At 39.1% G+C, this 23,219-nt stretch overlaps 1 protein-coding gene across 5 annotated transcripts in view; it reads left to right on the forward strand.

Moving 5' to 3' along the window:
- The first annotated feature begins 1,847 nt into the window (after positions 1 to 1,847).
- Positions 1,848 to 23,219, forward strand: part of LOC122876405 (EGF-like repeat and discoidin I-like domain-containing protein 3) — a 117,749-nt gene continuing 96,377 nt past the window's right edge. For 2 of the 5 annotated variants that reach the window (XM_044196711.1, XM_044196712.1), the window contains exons 1-2: positions 1,848 to 2,191; positions 23,093 to 23,149. In XM_044196711.1, the coding sequence (XP_044052646.1) occupies positions 2,128 to 2,191; positions 23,093 to 23,149 (121 nt within the window). In that variant the 5' untranslated portion in view covers positions 1,848 to 2,127. The remainder of the gene's footprint in view (positions 2,192 to 23,092; positions 23,150 to 23,219) is intronic. The other 3 variants (XM_044196714.1, XM_044196715.1, XM_044196713.1) reach the window with 2 other exon arrangements.

Genomic DNA, 23,219 nt, shown 5'->3' on the forward strand with positions numbered 1-23,219 from the left:
AGGTCTCTATCTACATTAAACCATAAGACACTTGATATCTTTCATGATTCATGATGAGGAGCTCAGAAACACCTCAAGGTCATACTAAAAACTATGGGATGTTGGATGATGTCATCAGCTTAAAATCTGAGCCTTGCCCTACTCTTTCTTCAGTTGTGGAACATGCTCACAAAAATGTGTGAAAATAGAAACTGACTTCACAAGTATGGTACTAAACAGGATGCATGATGTGCCTTAAAAATGAATTAAAAATTCTTTCTAACGACCAACTACTGACCTACAGTAAATGTCACCTGAGGAGAACATCAAATCCAAAATTGCAACATTGAACATAGATTTAACAGTTCATGGAATACAATAAATGTGCAAATCCACATAGCGAAAAATAGCATTTGATTTGGCCTGTAATTATAGTCTTCACCATGGGTTAATCACTGTAAATTTGAAATCGCCAAAGTGCAATTGTCAGATTCATTTAAATCGAAGTTTCATCAAAATCCAATCAGTGGTGCCTGAAATATCACACATGGCACATGCATAATCAGTGTGGTGCCACCCTTGTGGAAATAATCTAATTTTGAAAATGCCACAGCGCAGTGAGATACCTACAGCAGTGTACATTCTAGTTTCATCAGTGCCTTGTCAGTGGTGTCTGAATGGATGGATGAAATCCCAAGCTGGTTATTAAGATCAGCCTTTCAGTAAGATCATCAGATCATGTTTCATTTCTCTAAGTAGCTGAAGTGACTTTTCAACTGGAAAAGCAAGGTCTAAGCCATGATATTGTCAACATTGGTGCTACATTGGTTCATGGAGTCATAAACATGTTGCAGTATGGGTACACAATTTACCATTGATATCCTTGAAATCAAAGTTACTTGCATATTGTTACACTGTTTCAGTGACCATCACATACCACTGTTGCACCCGCTTTTCCAGGAACAATAGACAATATCAAAATAAAAACACAAGGGATATTAATGTTATATATATATGATGTCCACAGAAGACAACAGCCCACAAAGAAATATAGTTATGAAAGTCATTCTTTAACATTACATTTTATCCTAATACCCCATTGACATTAAATGATTGCCTATGATTTAATCTTTTAGGTGGGACTGCTGGCTCAATATCTGCAACTTAAACTCAACAAGGTTTTTCCAGAAAAAAGGGCGCTTGAAACACCTATCCATCTTCCTCGGGTTTGAAAAGGAAGACATGGAGAGTGAAAAAAGAGGTTAAGGAAAGGCTGAAGAGGCTGATTATACACAATTTAGTGCCAACCCGGCAGGCTTTTTTAGATGTGCTCTTCAAGAGGAGGAGGGAGGAGGAAGAGTTGTCTCCATCAGCGAGACAGCGCCCCAGTCGGTTTACTGTCACCGACCGTGAAGCGCACATCCTCCGGTGAGCCAGACTGTCCTTGAAGCTGCGTCAATGTACACCGCCTAGCCGGGATGTAAGGTGATTGTACCTTCAAAACAAAAACGTAACTTTCTTTTTTTAACTTAAAGAAAAAAAAACATAGAGTACATGCCATATAGCTTTGTAAGTGTCATTAAATAAATAAAAATGCACTGACTAGGCTACTGAGTGAAACACTGTCTTGCACAAGCCTTCATATCTTGAGCGTTGCAGTGAAAAAGACTATAGAAAAATTACATAAAACAGTAGCCGTAAACATTATATAACTGTTGCATCACTGGGAATCAAATGCGGCGTATTTTGAATTAAAAAATGATTAATTACCGGGTTTTATTTTGGAAGTCTGGACCGGAAGTGGTGATTTTCCTAACTCAGGGGGGCTTGACTCTAGTTGTCCGGGAGTGTTGAGCGCACACGTCTCTCTCTCCACCACATCGCACCACTGCGGTAGGAGCGGGGACGGCAGCAGCGCAGGGCGACCCGGCAGGCACAGTTCACGAACAAATCCAGGTGGCGAGTGAGTCTCTCTGCCGACTTTATCACAGAGGAGGACTTTACCTGAGAGGACGTATAACAGCAGCTCCCAGGGCACTCCTACACAGCCCAGCGAGAGCGAAGGAGGGACAACTTTTGGCTATTGCTCCGTGATTTTTACCCCATCTCCGTAACCTTGGAAGTCAGACCTGTTTATTGTGAGAGAGGATGGGACCGCTACTCCTTTCCATCGCCCTGTGTTTGAGCGCCGCTGCCCCGCAGCATGCGAAAGGTGAGTGGAAAAGTGACTGGCTGTCATTGTCTAAACATTTTACACGACTGGCCCTTCAGCGTGGGTGTACCGTAAACTGGTCAATAGCGATCGGAGCAAATTTACATATTGCAAGTGACCAAGTTAATTGATTATTTAAAAGGGGAAGCCCACATGAATAGCTGAGCAAAATGCAATGTGCGAATATGGAGAGCCTGTATTGTTTGCGGAATACGAGCAGCCTGTAGAAATAGAAAACTACCGCTTGTAATCTGTGCACGACTCGTTAGTTAATTGGTTTATTTGTGTTTAAAGGACACTTGTTTGAGACGATGAAACAGATTATTAAATTATTATTATTAAAACATTTTTTTTTATCTGTGCGCAATTTCCAAATCAGGGGCCAAATCAGTCCGTGCATCAGACGCGCGCATTTAAGGTAGAAATGTGCACTGCTCCAGTATTTTGTGCGCCCTCACAGGGATAATGTTAAGCTGTTGGCTTCGCTCCTCTGTGATGCTTCCACAGGATAAAAAAGACTGTTTGTCCAAATATAGCCCAGACAGAAAGACGTCACTTTTCCTTCTTTAACAAACTGAATTAAGAAAAAAAGATAAATGGAAAGATTTCTCCCATGCTTTAGACAGATCTAGATGCTACCACTTAGAGGAGATATGCTAGAGAGCCTCCTGTATTAGTTGCATGGCAGTACCATTATTGACTAGGATGACACTGGGAGAAGGTCAGTGCATTGCAAGTCTAATGAAGAGTCTTACCAAAAACTGTCAGACTGCCAAGAGAAGATTATTGAAAGCTTATAGATTCACCTGACCCCCTGAATGAGCATTCACATCATTTCACCCCCCCTTTTGTCTTAACAGTTTTCTGGTGATAGGAATATTTAAGCTTTTGCCCTGCTGCATATTTTCCATGAAGAGTGCAGAACAGTACCTGTGGGATTTGTGTAAAGAAAGCAGTATAGCCCTTATGGAAGTGGGTCATGCCATCCTCCCTGTCTCTATTCATTTAGCAGCATGCTTGCCTCAGGAGTCACACATGTCAGACAAACCGCTGTCTCTACAGCTGGAGAGTGCCTTAAGCAGAGTTTCTAAGGCTACTAAAGCCTCATAGTGTCAACTCAGAGTCAGCCGTTACAAGACGTAATACCCCCCAGTAGGCTGGCATAATGAATGCAGAGGAAAAGCAGGGAGCTGTGGGTCTACTTGTTTCAAGGCTCAGCAAGTTAAAAATACACCCTGAACTTGTCCCTCAATTAATCATATCCCAGTTAAATTTGTGGTATTGTAAAGGGAGTTTTGTCCGTCTGTTTCCAAACTGAGTGCAGCTGTAACCTCATCCACAGTGAGGAGCTGATTTGTGGAGGTGGAGGTGGAAGGAGGGTGTTAATATTTGATATGTGTGTGTGAGCATCCTTATAGTCATAATGGTCACCCTGGTAGCTATTTTAGCAACATAACTGTTCAGGGATGTTTTTTTTTTTTGTTGTTGTTGTTTTTCAAACATCCCAGGGTCAGACTGAAAGGGCTCCAAAGGTCCAACTGCCTTCAAACTCCCTGTCATAAAGAAAGGGTGCATTGTGATGATTAGAAATCTCTTTGTATTGTACAAAAGCTACATTATAGTTACCTTTTCTCGTTGCTCAAAGCTAGCAGGTGTCTTCAAAGACACTACTATTGAGGATGTCACAGGGTGCCTCTGTCCACTGAAAAAAATGATGAGGTAGAAACATTCACCTTCAGGTAAAACAGACTGCATTGTCCCATACAGTGTGCAATACATCACGTCCTCTGGTTGGTTACTGGTGCTGACTCTCACACATTGTTTGGGATTCTGCCTGTCCGCCTGGACAAAGCACATGACTGCACCAGTGGGCCCTCTGTATGGAAATGTAAGATGCTTTTGTGTTTGTTTAGATAGTCAGTTTTAATGAAATTTATGCATCTTAATTTTAGTCCCAGTCTTGTTATAATGGCTGCGCAATTAGAGCCTTTTAGGCAAATGGACTGCCATCTGGAGGGGCGATGTGATTGTCTGTTAATGGTGAATCATTATTAGTGTTAATATTGTTGGTCACTGTTCATTTTGCTCAAATATTTCACCCGCTTAACACAGTTGAAGAAGTTTGTCAAACACAATGCACTGATGTAGATACGTTGTAATTTCTAGAATGATTGTGAGTTTCGATTTGGCTTGATCAGTTGCTCATCATGCTTACAGACTGAAGATTTGTCGGTTTAAAACTTGAGGGAAAGACTGACAGAAGGCTGCTTCTTTGCTAGCAGGAATGGCATCTGGCACATTTGGATAAACAATAGACCTGGATGGAAATGTGAGGGATGAAAATGTTGGCTGGATGTAACTTAATACTGCTTGGGATATTGTGGGGCCATGGAACACTGAAAACACAGTACAGACTAATTCACTTACATTTTCCTCTGACTACAGTATATGCACAGTGGGCTATAATTGTCAAGAGTTATTTGATCACTACAGACATGTAACCTGAGATTTGTAAATAAATTACTGTAGCAGTATAGGATTGGCTACAGCTGCAGTGATTAGCTGATTAACTGATTAGTCAAATGACAGAAAATGAATCAACAACTATTTGGATAATCGATTAATCTTTTTTTTTTGTAATTTTTTAAACAAAATTCCAAACATTCTCTGGTTAAAGCTTCTCAAATGTGCTGATTTGCTGCTTTTCTTTCTGATTGTAAACTGAACATTTTTGGCTTTTGACTGTGGCTCAAATAAAACAAACACATATATTCTATTAGGCTTTGGGAAATTTAAGTGGGCACCTTTCACTGTTTTCTGACATTTTATAGACAAAATGATTAATGATTAATCGAGAAAATAATCGGCAGATTAATTGATAATGAAAATGATTGTTAGTTGCAGCCCTAGTATTGGCCTTTTCTATAAAAGCCTAAAAAGCGCTTTATAATTTGATTTCTTACCCTTGGAAACAATATACATGACTAAATTAATTGTCCTTGGTTTACTTTAAGTCAATTTTAAGTCAATTGGTTGCCCCTGTGCAGAATAGAAAAAAAACTAGATCCTTGTAATTGCAAACAGTTGTGGATATTAATGGAAGATGTTCTCCATAAATGCATGCAGATGACAGCGATCTAAAGCTAATTACATTTACTGGCCACTGAAGGTTATGGTTGATGTACAGGTGACTTTTATTAACGATGACTTGCAACCTACCGCTACAGCACTCAGCACTCACTCTGGTTTTAAATGGCACAGTCTTCAATCAGTCGAGAGGTCAGACCTCTGCCAGATCGGCAGCCATGATAACCAAAGGAATCAAAGCAACTCACTGATGATAACCCACACATACAGAAATGCAACATGGAATATCAAAACATAGGAATCAATCTATCCACAAAGCCGTCTCCTGCTGCTGTAGTGACATTGGCCACTGTCTTTATTTTTGTTATGTTTGCGGAACTTGATTGGGCTATTTATTGTCAGTGCAGATGTTCCTTAATCCCATTAATAAAGGGGAGTTAATTTGTCTCCAATGCTGACAAGTTAATGGATACAGTGCTATTTGTCTTCGCTGTAGTCTGGCCTCTGTTGTCCTGACTACATTTCATGCTTGACTTATTGGGAAGGCACTAGAGGGTCGGTTATAGAGGTTGCAAGGACACATGCTGAGGAAGTGCTTACCAAAGAGCTTTAATAAACCCCTAGACATGTGGATGGGCAGCACAGTGGTAAAATAAGTTGTTTGAGCCAACACACACACTCATAAGCTTTCAGACAGAAACAAATCGACTGTGCCGCTGTCGTCTTGTTATGTCTTTGTATTTGATTTTCTCCCTAGTAACTGAGTAACCACCTGACTAGTCATCAGTGTCTCACTCAACTAAAACAGTGGTGTTGGCGACCTACTATGCTTTAGGCCCAGTTCTAGATTTTCAAGGTGACTTCAGGCTTATCAACTCTGCATTTGTACATCGGTGAGTGAAAAGGAACAGTGTTTAAACACATCACACAGACAGAAGACAAACACAAAAGACTGATCAACAGTAAAAATAGCCTCTTTTCACACAAGACTTTGCCTGATTTTACCTAATCCTTAAATCAATGTCTGATGTTTCTATTCACAAAACTCTGGAAACACTGATTCAGAATTTTCCCAGACACGTTAAAGGTCTAACGTTTGCTAAAGGCAGCATGCAACATTATGACAGCTGGCTTAAGCAGCTATCTGCTTAGCATTCTATTAATGCCAGTATCAAAATTCAGACCGCAACTGTGCCAGGAAGAAAAAAAGAGGCGGAAAGAGTCCTCTGAAACAGTAAAGAGATTATATGAATGTTTCGTTTGTAGTGTCATTTCATGTTGAGTGTACTTCACTTTTTCAGCTAAGAACATGCAGCAGCCCTTCCTTTCATAGTTTGAGCATTCATGAGACCACATGCTGGTTTTAAGTAATCCCACTGGGTCACAATTAATGACACAACTTTTGGAGGCACGAGCAGGCCCACGGGGGGCTGGGCAGGGGCAAAAAAAAAGAATAATAAAGTTATATAATGTCTTGTTTTAAATATCTGTACTGGAACAACTGTAACATATTGTTTGGGATTGTTCATGAGTTTGCTGAGGCTCACTACTTTCTTGACTCAGGTCTTATGAACAGAAATACAATATAAAGAGAAAAGCCATCCAAAGGCATCCAGATAGAACACATTTAGCCTCAAGTAGATAATAAGAAACAGTTGGCCTTAAATTGTTGTTTAGACAAATTATTTTCAACATGCAATACACAGCAGATACATTTTAAGGTGTTAATATCATAAAGTAGAGTACAACACACTGTTCAACATTACTGCACAGAGGCTAATCTTGCTGTCAGTGGATGGTAATATGTGGCAGAACAGTAAAGTGGTACCCACACAAGCTCAAATACACCAGTGCAAATACCATCACAACAAGATATCCACCAGTTTAGGTTTAGCACGACTGCAAAAGAGTTGAATGACTGTAGGTGCATAATTTGTAGAGACGATGGAAGGTGTCTGGACAAAACGACTTTCATGTGGTGTTCAAATAAAGTTTTAAACACTTGGTATTGAACAGCATTCTTTGTAATTCATCTTGATACCTGAAAGACAAAGCTACTCAACTGGTAGGACTATAAGCTGTGAAAATAAACAGCACATCTTTATTTTCTTTATTTACTCACATGCATTCGCTTCTGGCTGCACCTGGGGAATATGGCTAAAATTATTTTCAAATTATTGTAACTTTTTTTTCATATTGTTATATAATATAATTATATACATTCATCACAGTGTGTGCTATGGCTTAATATGTGGGCAATAAGAGGCCAGGGTAAATACTCATTATACTCAATGAGTTCACATTCAAACACAAACATGGGTTTACGTTCAATTAAAGTGTTAACACTGCAATACCTTCATAATTCTTATTGCAGTAAGTAGGTACAATGTTATATAGCTTCTAGTTTTCTCAAAAATAACATTTGAGGTGGTCGGGATGCATTATGCTAATTGCATTAGAAAACATTAGTTGAGACTTCTCTACCATCCGCACAGCATCCTGGCATCATCAAACATGGTGTACATTTTTAAAATCACAACTCGAATAAGATTAGAGCTCTTAATCTGAGAAACACAGTCCAACAAATTTTAGATTGACCTCGATCCTAAAGCTGCGTTCCTCATCCCACTCACTCTTCTTCCTTTGCTTGTACGTGAAATGGGAAAGCACATTTCATCATTCTCTATTTTGTTAACTTATACAGTATAATTACTTTGCATCCAGCCATATATATAGAACCTATATATATATATATATAGGTTCTATATATATGGCTGGATATATATATATCAACCTATATTAACTAAATAGCAGTTCACTGCAAATAAAAAGCACCTTAACATAAAGTCTCCACCAAAAATAGGGCCATTTAATTGCTGTATAAATTATTCTATTTTGCTTTTTTAAGTCTTTTCTTTTTTAGCAACTACACACTAAAAGTGATTCAGCGTGTTATGATGTCACTAGATGGCGAGTATGTGTGTGTGTATGTGTGTGTGTCTAGGAAGGGAGTTGGGAGGCAGGAATGCAAAGCTCACTGATAAGCATCAGAGTGGATTTTCACTCTATTCCTTATGCGAGCCAAGCACAATTTTTGTATTGTAGTTGAAGTGGATACTGAGCACTCTGGACCCACCCTTTTTGTCAGGGAACAGCATCAGCCATCCATTGTCAGTGTTGGCCATGAGTGAAAGAGTCCACCTTTCCACAGCAGATCAATAAGAAGAATAAATTATTTTGGATTAAGTGCAGAACTGCAGCAGCCTGTATATCTGAGGAGGTGTGAGTAGTTTCAGCCTGTTGAAGCTTTATTGTGAGACCAAAGCTTTAAAACAGTGAGATTAAAATTGAAATGTCAGTTTTCAGACTTTAAAGCATGTACATGGATGGATGAATGACGCATAAACCTTTGAATGTTTTATCTTTACACAAAAAGCCAGCTCCTGACACATTTTTGTGATGTAATGTAAAATCTTATAAAATCTCTCCGTTGGGCTCTGGAACGCCAATGCATTTTCAATAAGCCCAATCTACTTATTTGAGATCTGATGGGGTGCAGGTGGCTTAAGTTCTTACTTCCAACAAGCCCTGAGAAGATGTGGGCTACTTATTCCTATTCTATAGGCATACTTAAATCATGAGCCCCCATGTCCCCATGAGCCCCTACAGTCTACACACCAGGGTTAAAATGGTAACTAACCCTTTTTCTTCTTTTGCATAAATGTACAGTAAATGATGCCACAGAAGTTAAAAAAGAGATAGCCTACATGTTCAAGTAAATTGATTAAAAAGTAGCCATTGGTTGACAATAATGCTCAAATCTCAAACTTTATTGTGCCAGTTGCCATCCATCTTTTACTATTCTCTTTCCATCCATCTGTCATTCTGACTATCTCTTTTTCCTCTCTCACTCCAATAATGAGCATAGTAGGCCTTGTTTCTGGATTTGTTTGTGCATTTCATCTCATTCCCAGATTCATCAGTTCTGTAGTTTACAGCATTTTAACTTATATTTGATTATGTCAATACCTGTACTGACAATGCTGTGTTCTTTTCTGTGTGTGTGTGTGCAGTTGTGTGGGTTTGTGTGCTCGAAGCTCGGAGAGGTAACCCAGAAATGTCATCACACAAAGTCTAGGCAGCAATTCTGGCTCTTTTGCACAGTGTGGATGCGCATCCATTCTTCACTCATTTGCCAAAAAAGAAAAACATCATCCCTTTATTTATCTGCGGGTCTGCTTTTACACTAAATTGTGGTGAATGCCAACAAGGAGGTGTTTGGTGAGTGACTGAGAACAAGAAGGAGTGTATCTGTTGAAATATATGCCAGCAATCTGTATAATCTGAATTTCAACTGAAAGCCTGTTCTTCATCTCAAATATGAACAAACTGCCCTGGACTAGTGCCAGGTACTTTTCAGAAGGGTTATTTGAGGTAATGGCATAAAGTATATGCTATCCATTAAGAAGTGGAGTGCATTTTTTTTAAGTGTAATATCTCCAGCCCAGATGTTTTAGTTTACCCTTGGGATGTGTAGTACCAGACAGGAGGAGAGAGAAAGAGAGAGCTAAAAGACCAGGATGAAAATCCCCTTTAATGTGAAGTTCAATGAACAGCAATCACCTTCAAACATCAAAGTAAAGCCCATTAGAAAACTGAAAAAAGATCATCTTCTCCACTGTGTAATTTTCATTGTCACTTATAAAATGGGCAAAGGTTGCAACAAGTTGCACCATTTTGGTAATTGTTAGGTGCAGGTATGAAATTGATGATTAGATTACATTTTCTATAAATTATTCTTTTTAGGCCATAGGGGCAATCATAGGCCAACTGAAGCCCTAATAAATTGAAATATGTGCATTTAAGTTCCTCTGAGCCAGTGACAACAAGCAACAAGGCGGCCCTTAGTCAGTAGTTTCAGATGAGCACAGACAGGGAGTGACAAAGAGCAGCACAATTGTTGGTCTCTTTGACTTAGTGACAGGAAGAAGTTGAATTCCACCTAATGCCAATGGGCAGTGATGCGGTTTAGCAATGAACAATCTTTGGATTGTCAGTTAATGACAACAACTTGAAAAGGACTACCTAAGCTTTATCCATGAACTGCACAGCTGTCTAGACCTCATGACCATTTCTTAAAAAGTTTATTTAAAGAAACATTGCTCCCATTCTGTTTTGTTTCCATGTTCTACATCCAAGCTAATTCCACTGACATCATTCACCATGCTGAACGTTGTCTTACTTCTTCTGTTTTGCTTCTAAACCAGGCAATCCGACAGCATGGTCGCTGTATTATTCACCACTGTTTCAGATATATGAAATATTTACTAGTGTGATCTTTCTAACCTGCCTCAGCTGTTCTAGGTAGGTGTGCTCCACTGCAGATGCAGCCAAAATCAAACTGAAGTACATTGTGAACACTATGCTTAAAAATCTTGTACTGTATCTAGTCTGACAAGTTAAATCAGCAGCTGAAGAAGTTCAAAAGTTGAAATCACAGAGCGTATTTTTAAAAAGGTTCAATGCATTGATGAGGAATCTTTGTGGGATATCTTGCCCTCTCTTTTTCACACTCTCTCTCTTTCTTTGTCTTTCTCTCACACACACAAACTCCAGAAATTATTATTATTATAACACATCAAACCACAGTTCTTCTGCAGCTGGGTGAAGATTTGGTTTGATGATATGAATAAAACTATTGGATAGGTTTTGCCTGCACTGTGTATTGGACTTGTGTGTTAGATTGTAGAGCATGTACTTATTTCACAGATGCATGCTTGTCTGTTTGTTTCTGATGCTTTTGTTGAGTTATACATCATTTCCAATATATGTGTAAAGACTAAGTCTGTGACAGTATATTTGCATTATCCTGCTCAATTTTGCTTCTACAACTGAAATGAGTGTTTATTCAGAGACACACAGTAATCACCGATAAGCAGCTACATTTGTTTGATGTTCAGTTATCACCTGTGACTGTACATCATCGCTCTTAAAGCTACTGTACCCTGAGCCTTCTCTTGCTCAACATTGAGGCTCTTTCAGTAAGTAACGCCTGCTACATGAAATTCACTGACCAAGGGGTAAGCAGGATGAAGAAATTCAATTTGTCAAGGCCTGCCCTTTTCAGTACACACAATGCACAGCTTAGGCAAGCGCGTGTGAAGTATGAGTGGAACAAGGATCAGAAGATATTTTGTAACTACTTCTTCATGTACTAAAATGCACATAGTAAAATAGTATAATAGAGCATCACATAAAATTTTTCACAGTTTGAATTGCCAGTATGGCTGTAACCAAAAAAATAATGTATGAAAGACCTGCTATGCAGTGAGACAGAGAGAAGTGATGCAGTGTTTGTTAGCCATATACGAGTGTGTCAGGCAACCAGCAGAGATTCCAGAAAGTCATGTCCCTTAGACAAGTAATGGTATATGGCACATAACCCCCCATAAAATTGTTGTCTGCCATCACTTTCTATTTTTGTATGGATTAAAGATCCAGCATTTAGGAGGAGCTATTGGCAGAAATGGAATACAATAATTTATAAGTAGGTTTTCATTAGTGTATAATCACCTGAAAATATGAATTGTTGTGTTTACATTTACCTTACAATAAGCCCTTTATATCTACAGAGGGAGTGGGTTCCCTTCCATGGAAGTCGCAATGTTGCACCGCCATATTTCTACAGTAGCCCAGAACGGACAAACCAAACACTGGCTCTAGATAGGGTCGTTTTCGTGGCGACCGAAGTTTCTCATGCTTGGAAGGGGAGGGTGATGCGAGCAGTATTCAAACGGTTGCAAAATGCTATTTCACCGCTAGATGCCACTAAATCCTACACACTGGACCTTTAAACACATGAGCTATAACTTGATAATTATTGAGCTTTAGAAGTGTTGGCAGGCTTATTTTGGTTTCTTTGGACAGAGCCAGGTTAGCTGTGTCTTCATGTTTCCAGTCTTTATGCTAAGCTAAGCTAACCAGCTACTGGCTCTAGCTACAAATTGATCCAACAGATGTGAGAGTGGTATTGATCTTATCTTACTTTTGTTATGTGTCAGCGTTTTTCCCAAAATGTATCCTTTAATGCAAACATTATAATAATGTAAAACATAATATTCAACTAAATGCTTTTGTTGGATTTATCAAATTTATAGTTGGTTCTTTGAAGCTATCTGTGTCTCCCTGTCTCTTACACACACACACACACACACACAAAAACACAGCAAAAAGATTAAGCATTTTAATTTGCCGTACTAGTGCATCCTTTATGAATTTTCAGTCAGAGGGTTGCTCAGTCACAGAGTGTATTTGTGTGGCATAATTTCCCTTTCATCCAAAATGCCACATGGAAAACATGAAAACAAGAGAGCTAATGAGGTAAACATTTAACAAACAGGGTCACAGAAATGCCTTCATGTGCTGTTGAATATGCATTAATCCTGTGAATTAGTGACACAGTTTTTGAGTAAAATGAATTTCCCCCCTCGCCTGTTAATCTGCACTGGTGCTTCCCATCACAGACACCTTCCTCTTCAGCGGTTACTGTGAAGATTCAGAGGAGATGTGAGCTCCACTTCTTTATACATGTTTGATGAATCTTTTTATGCCACTTCTGGGATACAAGCATGAATGTGGGCGATCTTGTCTGGGAAAAAGGTACAAAAGATGGGGAGGTTTCCAAGTTTGTAATGAGGCTAGCAAGGCTCTCCTGGCTCATGAGCAAACTAGGGCATCTGTAATGAGCGTGCGGAGAAACGAGGTGGTGGGGGGCAGAGAGAAGGGAGAGAGGCATGTTGCAAACCTGAATTGAGCCACAAGCTGTGACATCAGCTGTCCAGTGGATGTTAGGAGGAAGGAGGGGTCAGTCATACTGTAACTCCCAAACAACAGATACCGAATGGATCTGATAATTACCACTCCCCTCAGACCTAAAGAAACTTGATTTTTAACAGGCCATATACAATTTCACAATGCATGGTGCAAGACCCAACAGTGTCAGTGGAAGAAAGCACAAACACTATTATGAGCTGAAGGTTGAAGATACATTTGTAGGAATTTCAGCATGGGTCCATTATTTACGGTTCGAAATTCAAAATCTGTGATTTGTTGAACACAGTTTTGCACTAGCATATTCATGTATTTAATGGCATCACAGTCTCGTGTAATACTGCAGTATGTTTATGTAAACACTAATAATAATACACAAAACTGTTCTGCTTACATCACAGCCATGATCTGATAACTGCAACCATTTTAAATTGAATGTCATTGCATTTCCAAAGTGACATTACTCTCTCCATGTTAGAAAATAAAATTGTAAAAATGTTTACTAAACCATATGAGCTTAGCTGACTTTTAATTAGCAAGAACCTGAAATTGGATGGATGTGAATTATTATCTATTATGTTAATTAACACAATCCATCATGGTGGGCCTTGCTGTTATGTTTCTCTGCCAGTCTTTGATTTACAACAGACAGAGATTCAGACACACCAACAATTTGTTTTGCCGATTTATTGTTGGTTACCATAGGACTGACAAACGTCTGGAGCCCAGTGATCATATTTTTACTGTAGGCTTTAAAGATAACTAAAGTAGTAAAAGAGAATTGTACAAATGAGAGCTTAAAGGCATGCAAATGTTTTAAACTTTTCTTTCTTTTATATATAGCTACTGTTGATTTCATAGTTTAGGGTGGCTGTAATTTATTTTTTCAGGGGAGGAGTCATATTTGTCAAATCTTTCTTCCTGCCAAGCCCTATAATACATAAATAACCCTGTAACAATACTAGCAGTGTCGTAATCATCATTAATTACCCTCTACTATGGGTCTAAAGGGATAGTAAACCTTAAGGAAATACTGTCCTAGCAGTTAACTTCCCTCTGAGCAGTTTTTATCGGTTACCTGCCAAGGCCATCACAAAAAATAAATCGCTTTACATTGTAAGACCAGCTAAGGGCGGTCATGGGTTGGCTAACGTATGGCTGAACTTAGTGTTGTGGTCAGAGTCTTAGATCATAGTATATTTTATTGAGCTTGCAGTGTCATGGGAGGATGCTGTATATGAAAATGCTCAGGTACAGTGTATTGTGTTGGATCTGCAGAGTTGGGTGCTAAAGGTCACCAAATCCAATTTTTAACTACTTGATGAATGAGGTATTCATGAAAGGGGCATGATGCAGGCAGTGAATAATTAAACCTGTAACATTTACTGTATATTAGGTGGTGCTACTGCATCTGATTGTGTTTTATAGTGATTTATAATGGAAGCATGGCGTAATATTCCTTTTAATCACCTTTTGTGAGTTAACATAATCCTTCATATATAATTATATATCTTAAAATCCACGTATCTAAAATATGATCATAGTTTTGGAACCATTGCACCTTTTTATTCCGTAGAGACTTCATGGTTCATATTGTACATGGGTAACGGTTTCACCTCAGGAAAGCAAGAGTCCTTGGTCCCAGGTTGCTGCAAAATCCTGTGAACCCTCCAGACCCTGGGCTGAGTGCATTATCGCTGCCCCTGGCCCATGATGAGGAGAGGTATCGATCTTATCCTCAGACAAAAGCCCTCTGTGCTCCTCTGCAGGGCTTAGGGTTGGCTGAGGCAGGATACACAGTAATGAGAGCACTAGATGGCAGAATGGGGGACCAGCTTATTGCTAACAAGGATGGAGACCTTTACACTAAAGAAAAGAAAGAAGCTAGGTGGGCATTTGTTGTAATTTTTAAATATTTTTTTTAACCCCTCCCCTCAAGCCACTTCTCTGAGCACAGTTTAGGTCTTAACCACACCATGCACTGTATCCTTGATGGTTTTATGTGGTGTTGAGATTCAGGTGGGGCAGGTTTGGTTATTAGCAGAAATATCAAATATATTTCTGAATATTAATAATAATTATTAATAATAATTAATAATGGACAATGAATGGTGAGGTCCGAGCACCGATCGTCGCAACCAGCTATTATCACAACACGTACACACAATAACGACAGGCAACTGCTCTTGAAAAGATACAAAAGTTTATTTAACCTTAGCACTGATTAACAATCAGTAACTTCAGCCAACAACCACTACTACACAGTCTAATTTAAACAAATATGCATACAACAATCAGCAAGCACATAAGGTGTGTGTGTGTGTAGAGGTGTGTGTGTGTATGAGGGACAATAGAATGGGATTGTAAGGCGGCCGACGTGACCACGCACGGAGCCAAAATGGTGGGTAGACCCGCAAATCTCAAACCAAGGGACAAAAAGGGAGGACAGGCTCTATTTGTCCTCAAGATAGGGTGCAGCTTAGCTGGCGTGTAAATGTACGTGCAGAGGTGTGTGGGTTAGTGGAGAGAGAGGAAAGCACACAGAGTAAGGCATAAGGAATCTAAAATGCCATGGCAAAACTTAATAGCTGTCCCTTTATCACACAGTAATCCTGCAGCAGACTTTCGTCCGACAGACGTGTTACTGGACCTTAGTCTGATAAAGCAAAGTTATTAGCTCCCACAGTGGCTAAAGCTAACACAGTTAAAACGGCCCAACAGCATGGTACCGATACAAAATGGAACGTGCTAACACAAAGAAAAACACAGCAATTCGGACGCAGCGGTCCATCAGATAAGCAAAGCATAATTCACAACAATGAAACTTTTTTCACAGTCATAAAATCTCCCCAGACACAAGCCTCTTACTTGAAATCGCTCTTGGCTAGTGATTGATGCGTCAGTTAGTTTGGATTTGTCCAGCGGAGTTTCTCTCAGGCTCGGACGCTGACAAAGCCAGGTCCAATGGCGAAACTGTCCCTTTCGGGGGAAGCTAAGGAAAACAGCAGTCGACGTCTGTAGGTAGAGGGGCTCAGCGGCGATCTTGCTCTCCATGAAGGGAATGGTCACTCTGTGTCTCCTCCTCCTGCAGGTACGGGATCGTTATGGGGAGTAAACGATCAGGATCCAAAAGTGTTCAGCAAACACAAAACAGTCTGTTTCTCATCCAGCAAATTAAGACTTTTCAAAGGGAAATTAAAATTCACGTGAAAAGCGTCTTCTTGTGGTAACGGGAGTTACCGTGGAGAAAGACGTGATGGGCCTCCTGTCGTAAAACACTTTACTGTGGAAAAGACAGTGGGCAATGTGGGGTGCCAGGCTTGGTTTCGAGTTGGTGTCGTCATAACCGTGCGCCGGGATTTCATGCGCCGTGTTGCGTCCCATCCATTGATAATCCAGTGTTTGGATTCAACTGAGATCTTGCGTTGGCTTCAAGTGATATTTCATCTCAATATTACATCTAGGTGTGAATTAATGGCTGTGTCGGCTTGGCGCCTTTCTACTGCCTGTTCTTTGTTTCTCAGTCAAGTCTCTTAGTGAAGGCTTTGGCCTTTCCAGGTAGGCCTGTCTTTTGTCCCTCAGGCTAAGTAAGTTGAATTTAGGACTCCTGTGGGAATATATCTCAGCACAAACTCTCTGAAAAGTAAATTTGCTTTACTCCCAGTATGAAGTCAGAGGAGCAGTGGAGGTGGTCTTAAACGATTAAAAGCATTTCTCAGAAAAAGTGGTTTGAACCTAAGCAGGTAGGATACCTCTGGCTGGGAAAAAAAAGATCCCCACTCCTTTGAGTGCTATAGTTGGAGGCTTTTGTGGTAACAGAAGTTGTTTTTATGACAAGGACTCCAAAGAGAGGACTTTGTGTTTGCAAGCCTTTGAGGTGATGATTTCATTGGGCAAAGCTTCTAACCCCACAGTGACCAAAGCTCAACCACTTCCTACTTATTATGGGTGCTGATTCTGGGCCATGACTGCTGTAGGTTTTGGTTAGGCTTGCCCAGAGCTTACATCATATTGTATGATGTGGTAATGGAGTTGAAACAAAAGTTTGTTTCATGCCCAACAACAGATAAATAAGATTACTTAAAAAAAAAGAAAAAAGACCAACATTGTATATGCAGGGCTCTACGCTAACTATTTTCTCAGGGAGTACATGTTCTCCAAATGAAAAAAATTAGGAGCACACAAAGAAATTTAGGAGCACAGTGAAAAATGTTCAAGTTACACAGAGTTTATTAACAAACAGTTTATTACATACATATGTATGCTGCATGCGTGTGTGTGTGTGTTTGCAATTATGGTGTTAAAACCAGTGGAGGACTATGGAAGTGGAAGACCCTAGTATCTAGACACTAGGCATATGCCTTAGAATATGGACAAAGATTTTTAAACATTGAAACAGATATTATTTTAAATTTGACACATTGAAAACAGATTTTAAAACACTGACAGTTTTTTAAAACACTGATCACTCATCACAGTGATGAGTGAAAACACTCATCACAGACAACTCTACTGTGATTGGAACATTGCGGCTTGTGGGATTTGAGACATGTAGTTTCTGAACCAGAGACAGATACACAATACACCTGCACAGCCCACTCATCCCATGCCACACTTTATGTAAACACGATTACTGAACAATATTTAAAAAAAATAACTTCAGTAAAATAGATGTGAAATAGAGCAAGTGGAACATGTTGCTCTTAGGAGGAGGCTGGCTAGAAAGAGCACATATTGGCACAATGGTACTGGCATCCTGGCTCTGGCTAAATCTACATCTGTCCACTGCAAACGCACTATTCACAACCTGGATGAGTAAGTAGTATACAGTTGTGTATTAGTATATTATTATAACATTAAATAAAAAGTATAATGTTAATATAATAGTATAATGTCAGTATAATATTCATATATTAATCAAATAATGTTAGTATATTGATTATAATTTCATATAATAGTATACTATAGGCCACTCGCATTAATTAATTAATGCCAGTTGGACAATACAGCAGTTTAATAAATACACAACCAACATTTATAATTTTTGTAGGTTTTGTTCCTTAATTAAATCCTTGTGCAAGAAAAATGGTCTACACTGGTGGTTAGTCTCTAATTTGTTAATGCTTTGTTAACATGTCAATAATCATAACCATTCATACATAATAATGAGTTCAACACGTCAACGTTTTTGACCCGCCCCATCCAGGCTGTGATTGGTCAGTTCATGAAAAGTGACACTGACAAGCGCCTTGACGTTATGAAAAGTTGAACACGTTTCAACAAAAGATTGTGTAGCCAAATAGCTAGCAAAACACAAACCCTGCTTATTTATCCCTATTGTCTTCTGTTTTATGGCTTCAGCTGCCAAACTGGTGAGTTGGTGCATAATCACAGTCGGCCGACGACGCAGCTCTCTCACTCTTGTTTTTGTATAATGGGCTGCTCAAGTGGCCCACAGAGCAACTGGAACACCGCGATTTCTCCCAGTGCTCCTGATGGCCAGTCCTACTATGTTTTGAACAATTAGCGCGGAGGGGTTACTGTAAGTTGTAATGTTTTTGTAATTATTTTTTCGGTTCGCACATATCTATTTTTAGAGGCAAATGCGAGTGATGTACTCGTACTGTAAAGCCCTGATATGTATTCCCTACTGGTCATGTCAGTCTGTGCCAGACCAGAAAGTGGCGAAATGTACTTGTACATCCAGGCAAAATAGATTGTGCTGGAAGCTTAATGACATTGTGACTACTTGCAGTCTCAGTCACAAACTGGATGTAAGTTGAAGAAATAGTTTGACATTTGGGGAAATAGGCCTAATTGCTTTCTTGCTGAGAGTTAGATGAGAAGATCAATACCACTCTCATGTTTGTAAGGCAAATATGAAGCTGCTGCCGGCAACCGCATAGCATAGCTTAGCGTAAAGACTGGAAACAGGGAAACAGCTAGCCTGACTCTGTCCAAAGGTAACAAAAATCTGCCCTACCAGCACCTTATAAAGCTCACTAATTAACATGTATGTCTTGTTTGTTTAATTCATAAAATGGAAGTCTAAAAATGACACATTGCGGTTTTATGTGCCACACAATCCCCCCTGCTTCCAGTATTTGTGCTAAGCTAAGCTAACTGGCTAAGGGACTGGCCATATTGGTCCCATCCACTCCTGTATCACGATTGACTGCAAACCATGCCATCTCTTTCGTGGAACTGTTTATACTCCCAACATTGCTGCATTAAATATAATTGGATGATACTACACAGGTGATATTCTTCCATTTAGGACTCTCTGGTCTCCGGCCTTCAAAGGTCATCACTGTTCAAACAGTTGACAGCAATTGGTCAACGGTTCAAATTCGCATGTCAAAGTTCACCAAAGTTGAACTCTACAAAAGCACTGATTAATTCTGGAGCCATGAGCAAAAGTACTGGTCACGGCGATTCCATTGCAGTGAAATGACTTAAATCTGAAATTTCCCTGTTATAAATGCTGGTCTGACCAAGCCTTTAGTTTTCGATCTGTTTGAAATAAGGAAATCACTGGTTAGACCTCTCTAAATACGAATACTGGCTCATTCTGCCTCAGTTCCACTAGTTGTAGAAATCTGTTGATTGGAGGCGGTTAACCTGTTCATCACGCCTTGGCTGACCTCACAGGAGCACCTAAGGTTTCTCCCATCTTCAAAATGTCCCTACAATGAAGACCGAGATTTCTTCTCTCTGGCATAGGTCCTCCCAAAAGCTTTCACAGACTTAGCGGCCAGCATGCTCTCTGTTATCGATACCCATTTCATCTTTTTGATGTGCTGCTTTTCACATCTTTCTCTCTTCTGCCTATCGCCTGTCTGGCACCTTTTAATTCCAGTCTACATTCCTGTGTCTTGATTTTTTTCCTCCTTTGTGCACATCTTTATAGAGCTCTTTCTGAACAGTAGGTTGTGTATTACAGCTTACAACTGTGGAGGACCACAAGTGTCACAAAAATAGTAATAAAGCATTTCATTAATTAATAACTAATTGTACAATAAAAATAGACATTGATACATTCGTTTACAAATTATTTTATTAATCTATAAATAAATAGATATCAAGTCATTATTTGATATTTAAATAGGCAATAAAAGAGGAATTATAAAAGAATTTACACAAAATATTAAAAAAATAGTTAAAATTAAAAAGGGATTTACAAAAACAACATAAAGTCAATAAGTACATCATTTAAAAATACATTAATGCATTCATAAATAAAAAATGGAATTTAAATATCTCTTAAATGCAGTTTAAAAAGAGAAATAAAGAACTGGATTCCTTTTCCTATTAGTTATTCGATTTGCTTAGTTATTTAGCTTCTCCCTTTAGCCTCTCCATTTAGCCTTTCCATGACACTTTGGGCCTTGCACTGGTAAAATTAGGTAAAATAATGCAAATTAGCCATGGGATGTAACAAGCTCTCTGATTGTTTAGAGAGCCTCACCCACCTCATACCCTAGCTATATTTTCTAACATTGTTTAGACAGCAAAGAGGGGTCTATTCGTGGCTAACAATAGCAATACTGTTGATTTAACATTAACGTTATAGGTTGAAAGAAAGCCATCTGTCCATGGGGGAAGAGCATACTAGCTAACTTCTAACGGTAGCTAGCTAGTATTGCTAGGACTCCCAAGAAATATTTTCACAAGCTAACATAACCCCATAACTAATAACTCTAGCCAAATACATCTAAGCATTATATGTTGCTCCTAAATGAGCTGGGCTACATTGAGTGATGCTAACGTTAGCCATGCATATTAACACAACATAACAGACTAATGCGTGAGTATCAGCTTGTATCAGTCGTATCTCACACTGCATATTATAAATCCACACTATGTTTTACTGTGCTCTAACTTTATCAAAGGGGAGAGAGAGATAATCTATTACTCTGTTGAATTGTCCGATTTTCTCTACAATTAGAATAAAAGCCTTGTGGACCAAGGTAATAAAGTACGTACTGATGCTGAGTCAGCAGGTTATCTAAACAGAAATCATTGCTTTTAAATCATATACTTGATCTTCTATATATAAAGTTGACTTTACCAATTTGAACTTGTGAATAGAACAGCTAAGTACCTTACTATGTAGATAGAGTAAATTGGAGACAATGCCTTACAAACATGTTCTGTATAAATAATAATAAGCTATTAATATATTCTTACATTTATGAATTGCAGTTAAGACAGTAAGGCACGTTCAATACAAAAGTTAACCCCACCAAAACACAAGATTGGAACATATTAGAATATGTATGTGGATGTAGCAAATGTGTATGGTCAAAAAAATAATCAACTGACCCATTTAAAACTAGAAAGCACTCAATATTTTATTAATAGAAAATGTACTAATTAACATCTGGCTCTACATCAAGATATACACAGACCGTTTTTCACCTGAGTACAATAATCATAAGTAAACAGTGAAAATGTTCAAAATGCTCTCTTGCAATGTTGAGAAAACTTTTAAAAACAAATTGATTTAGATTAATCTCAACTTGAAAACTGGGAACCAGCACGGAATATTCAAAAATAATAAATACTCAGTTCCAGTTTATTAGGTACCCCAAGCTAAAACTAATGCAGTCCAATACAACAGTCCTGCAATAAATTCTATCTTCATAAGGGTTGTAATGTTTTTTTTGTGTGTGTGATTTGTATATGCCTTGTTCATTTGTTTTTACCCTTTATTTTGAAAATGGCTGCTGGGCTGAAACAGCAGATAAAAAAAGATTCATATATGATGAAGCTGGAGAATTTAACACATTTTTCAAAACATAATTTTTACTCCAAATAATTACCTGTGATTTACTTAAGTACAAAGGTTGGTGTGTTGCATCTCCTTTATAAAATAACAACGCAAGCAATTCTTGGCACAATCTGGGACATTTACCACCCCAATATTTTATGGCTGGAGTGCACTGAAACCAAAATAAACCAAGCACCAACCAGCACCACTGAAGAATGGACCACTAATTATTTTCAGCCACTGTACAAGTTATGTTGTACCTCGTTCCAGCATGCCGCAGTGTTCAGGGATGTTGTATACACGGTTCAAAATCACATCTGGATGTGGACTGCAGCTTCCACTCCAGTACAGGTGGTTAATACTGACTGGCGTCCACAGCTTCAGGTCCTCCCTCCACTTTAAAGCAGTATCCAAAAACAGAAACAAAATGTAATAAAAAAAAAAACCTGCTATAGAACATGCACAGCTAATGCTAGATATAGGAGTAAAGTTACACGACCCTGAAGGTTTGAGGTCACACTGTGAAACACAGTGAAGCACAGATGGTGGTTGAGGAGCCAGTGGAGAGAAGGCCTCTTACTCTGGGTTTATAAGCACTGCAACACTGGGTGTAGGTACATCTGGTCTGTCCCTTTACTACTTGTAGTATCTCCCAAAACTTGATAACACACCAACATTACACCAAATGAAAATAAATTATAAATGTATTAGCTGTGCAAAGAAAGTCACCAAGGTGTAACTAGACTTTAGGGTTCTAATGTTAGCAAACAGAGGTTACCTATTATGCCTTCTCATGTGGTAGGTTTTACAAAATAGGATGCTAATGCTAGCTAACATTATCCATTTTGTCGTATCAGCTGGTGGATTTTACAAGATAGCTATGCTGCCTTACAACAATAAATACTTCCCACATGTTGCTTCTCATTATCCAAATCATTATGCTGAATAATCTGGAAGTTAGTAAGTGTTAGAAATCAAGATTTATGGTGCACAGCTCATAAATTTTCCGCCAGTGGCAGTAACGTTACCAGCCGCCTGCTGACGATGGACCTGATGTAGCAGCTGTGTGTACTGAAGTTACCGCAGCAACTGTCAGTCTCACCAGCCAGGACCATGGCTTCGTTATCTCATCCTGAACTCCATCATATCACCGGGAACATAATCCTCCTATCCAAAATGAGTGCCGAACACGGCTGCGTTTTTTGTTACAGATGCATCAGTGAAGTCCTGTCTCTTCACCTGCAACACGCACCAGGCACAAAAGCTAGGTAGGTAGCAAGCTTTTTCTGTTAGGAAACAGTGGACTTGATGTCCTGACAGGCTGAGTTTGTGCAATCT

This window comes from Siniperca chuatsi, linkage group LG5, assembly GCF_020085105.1.
Source record: "Siniperca chuatsi isolate FFG_IHB_CAS linkage group LG5, ASM2008510v1, whole genome shotgun sequence".
NCBI lineage: Eukaryota > Metazoa > Chordata > Actinopteri > Centrarchiformes > Sinipercidae > Siniperca > Siniperca chuatsi.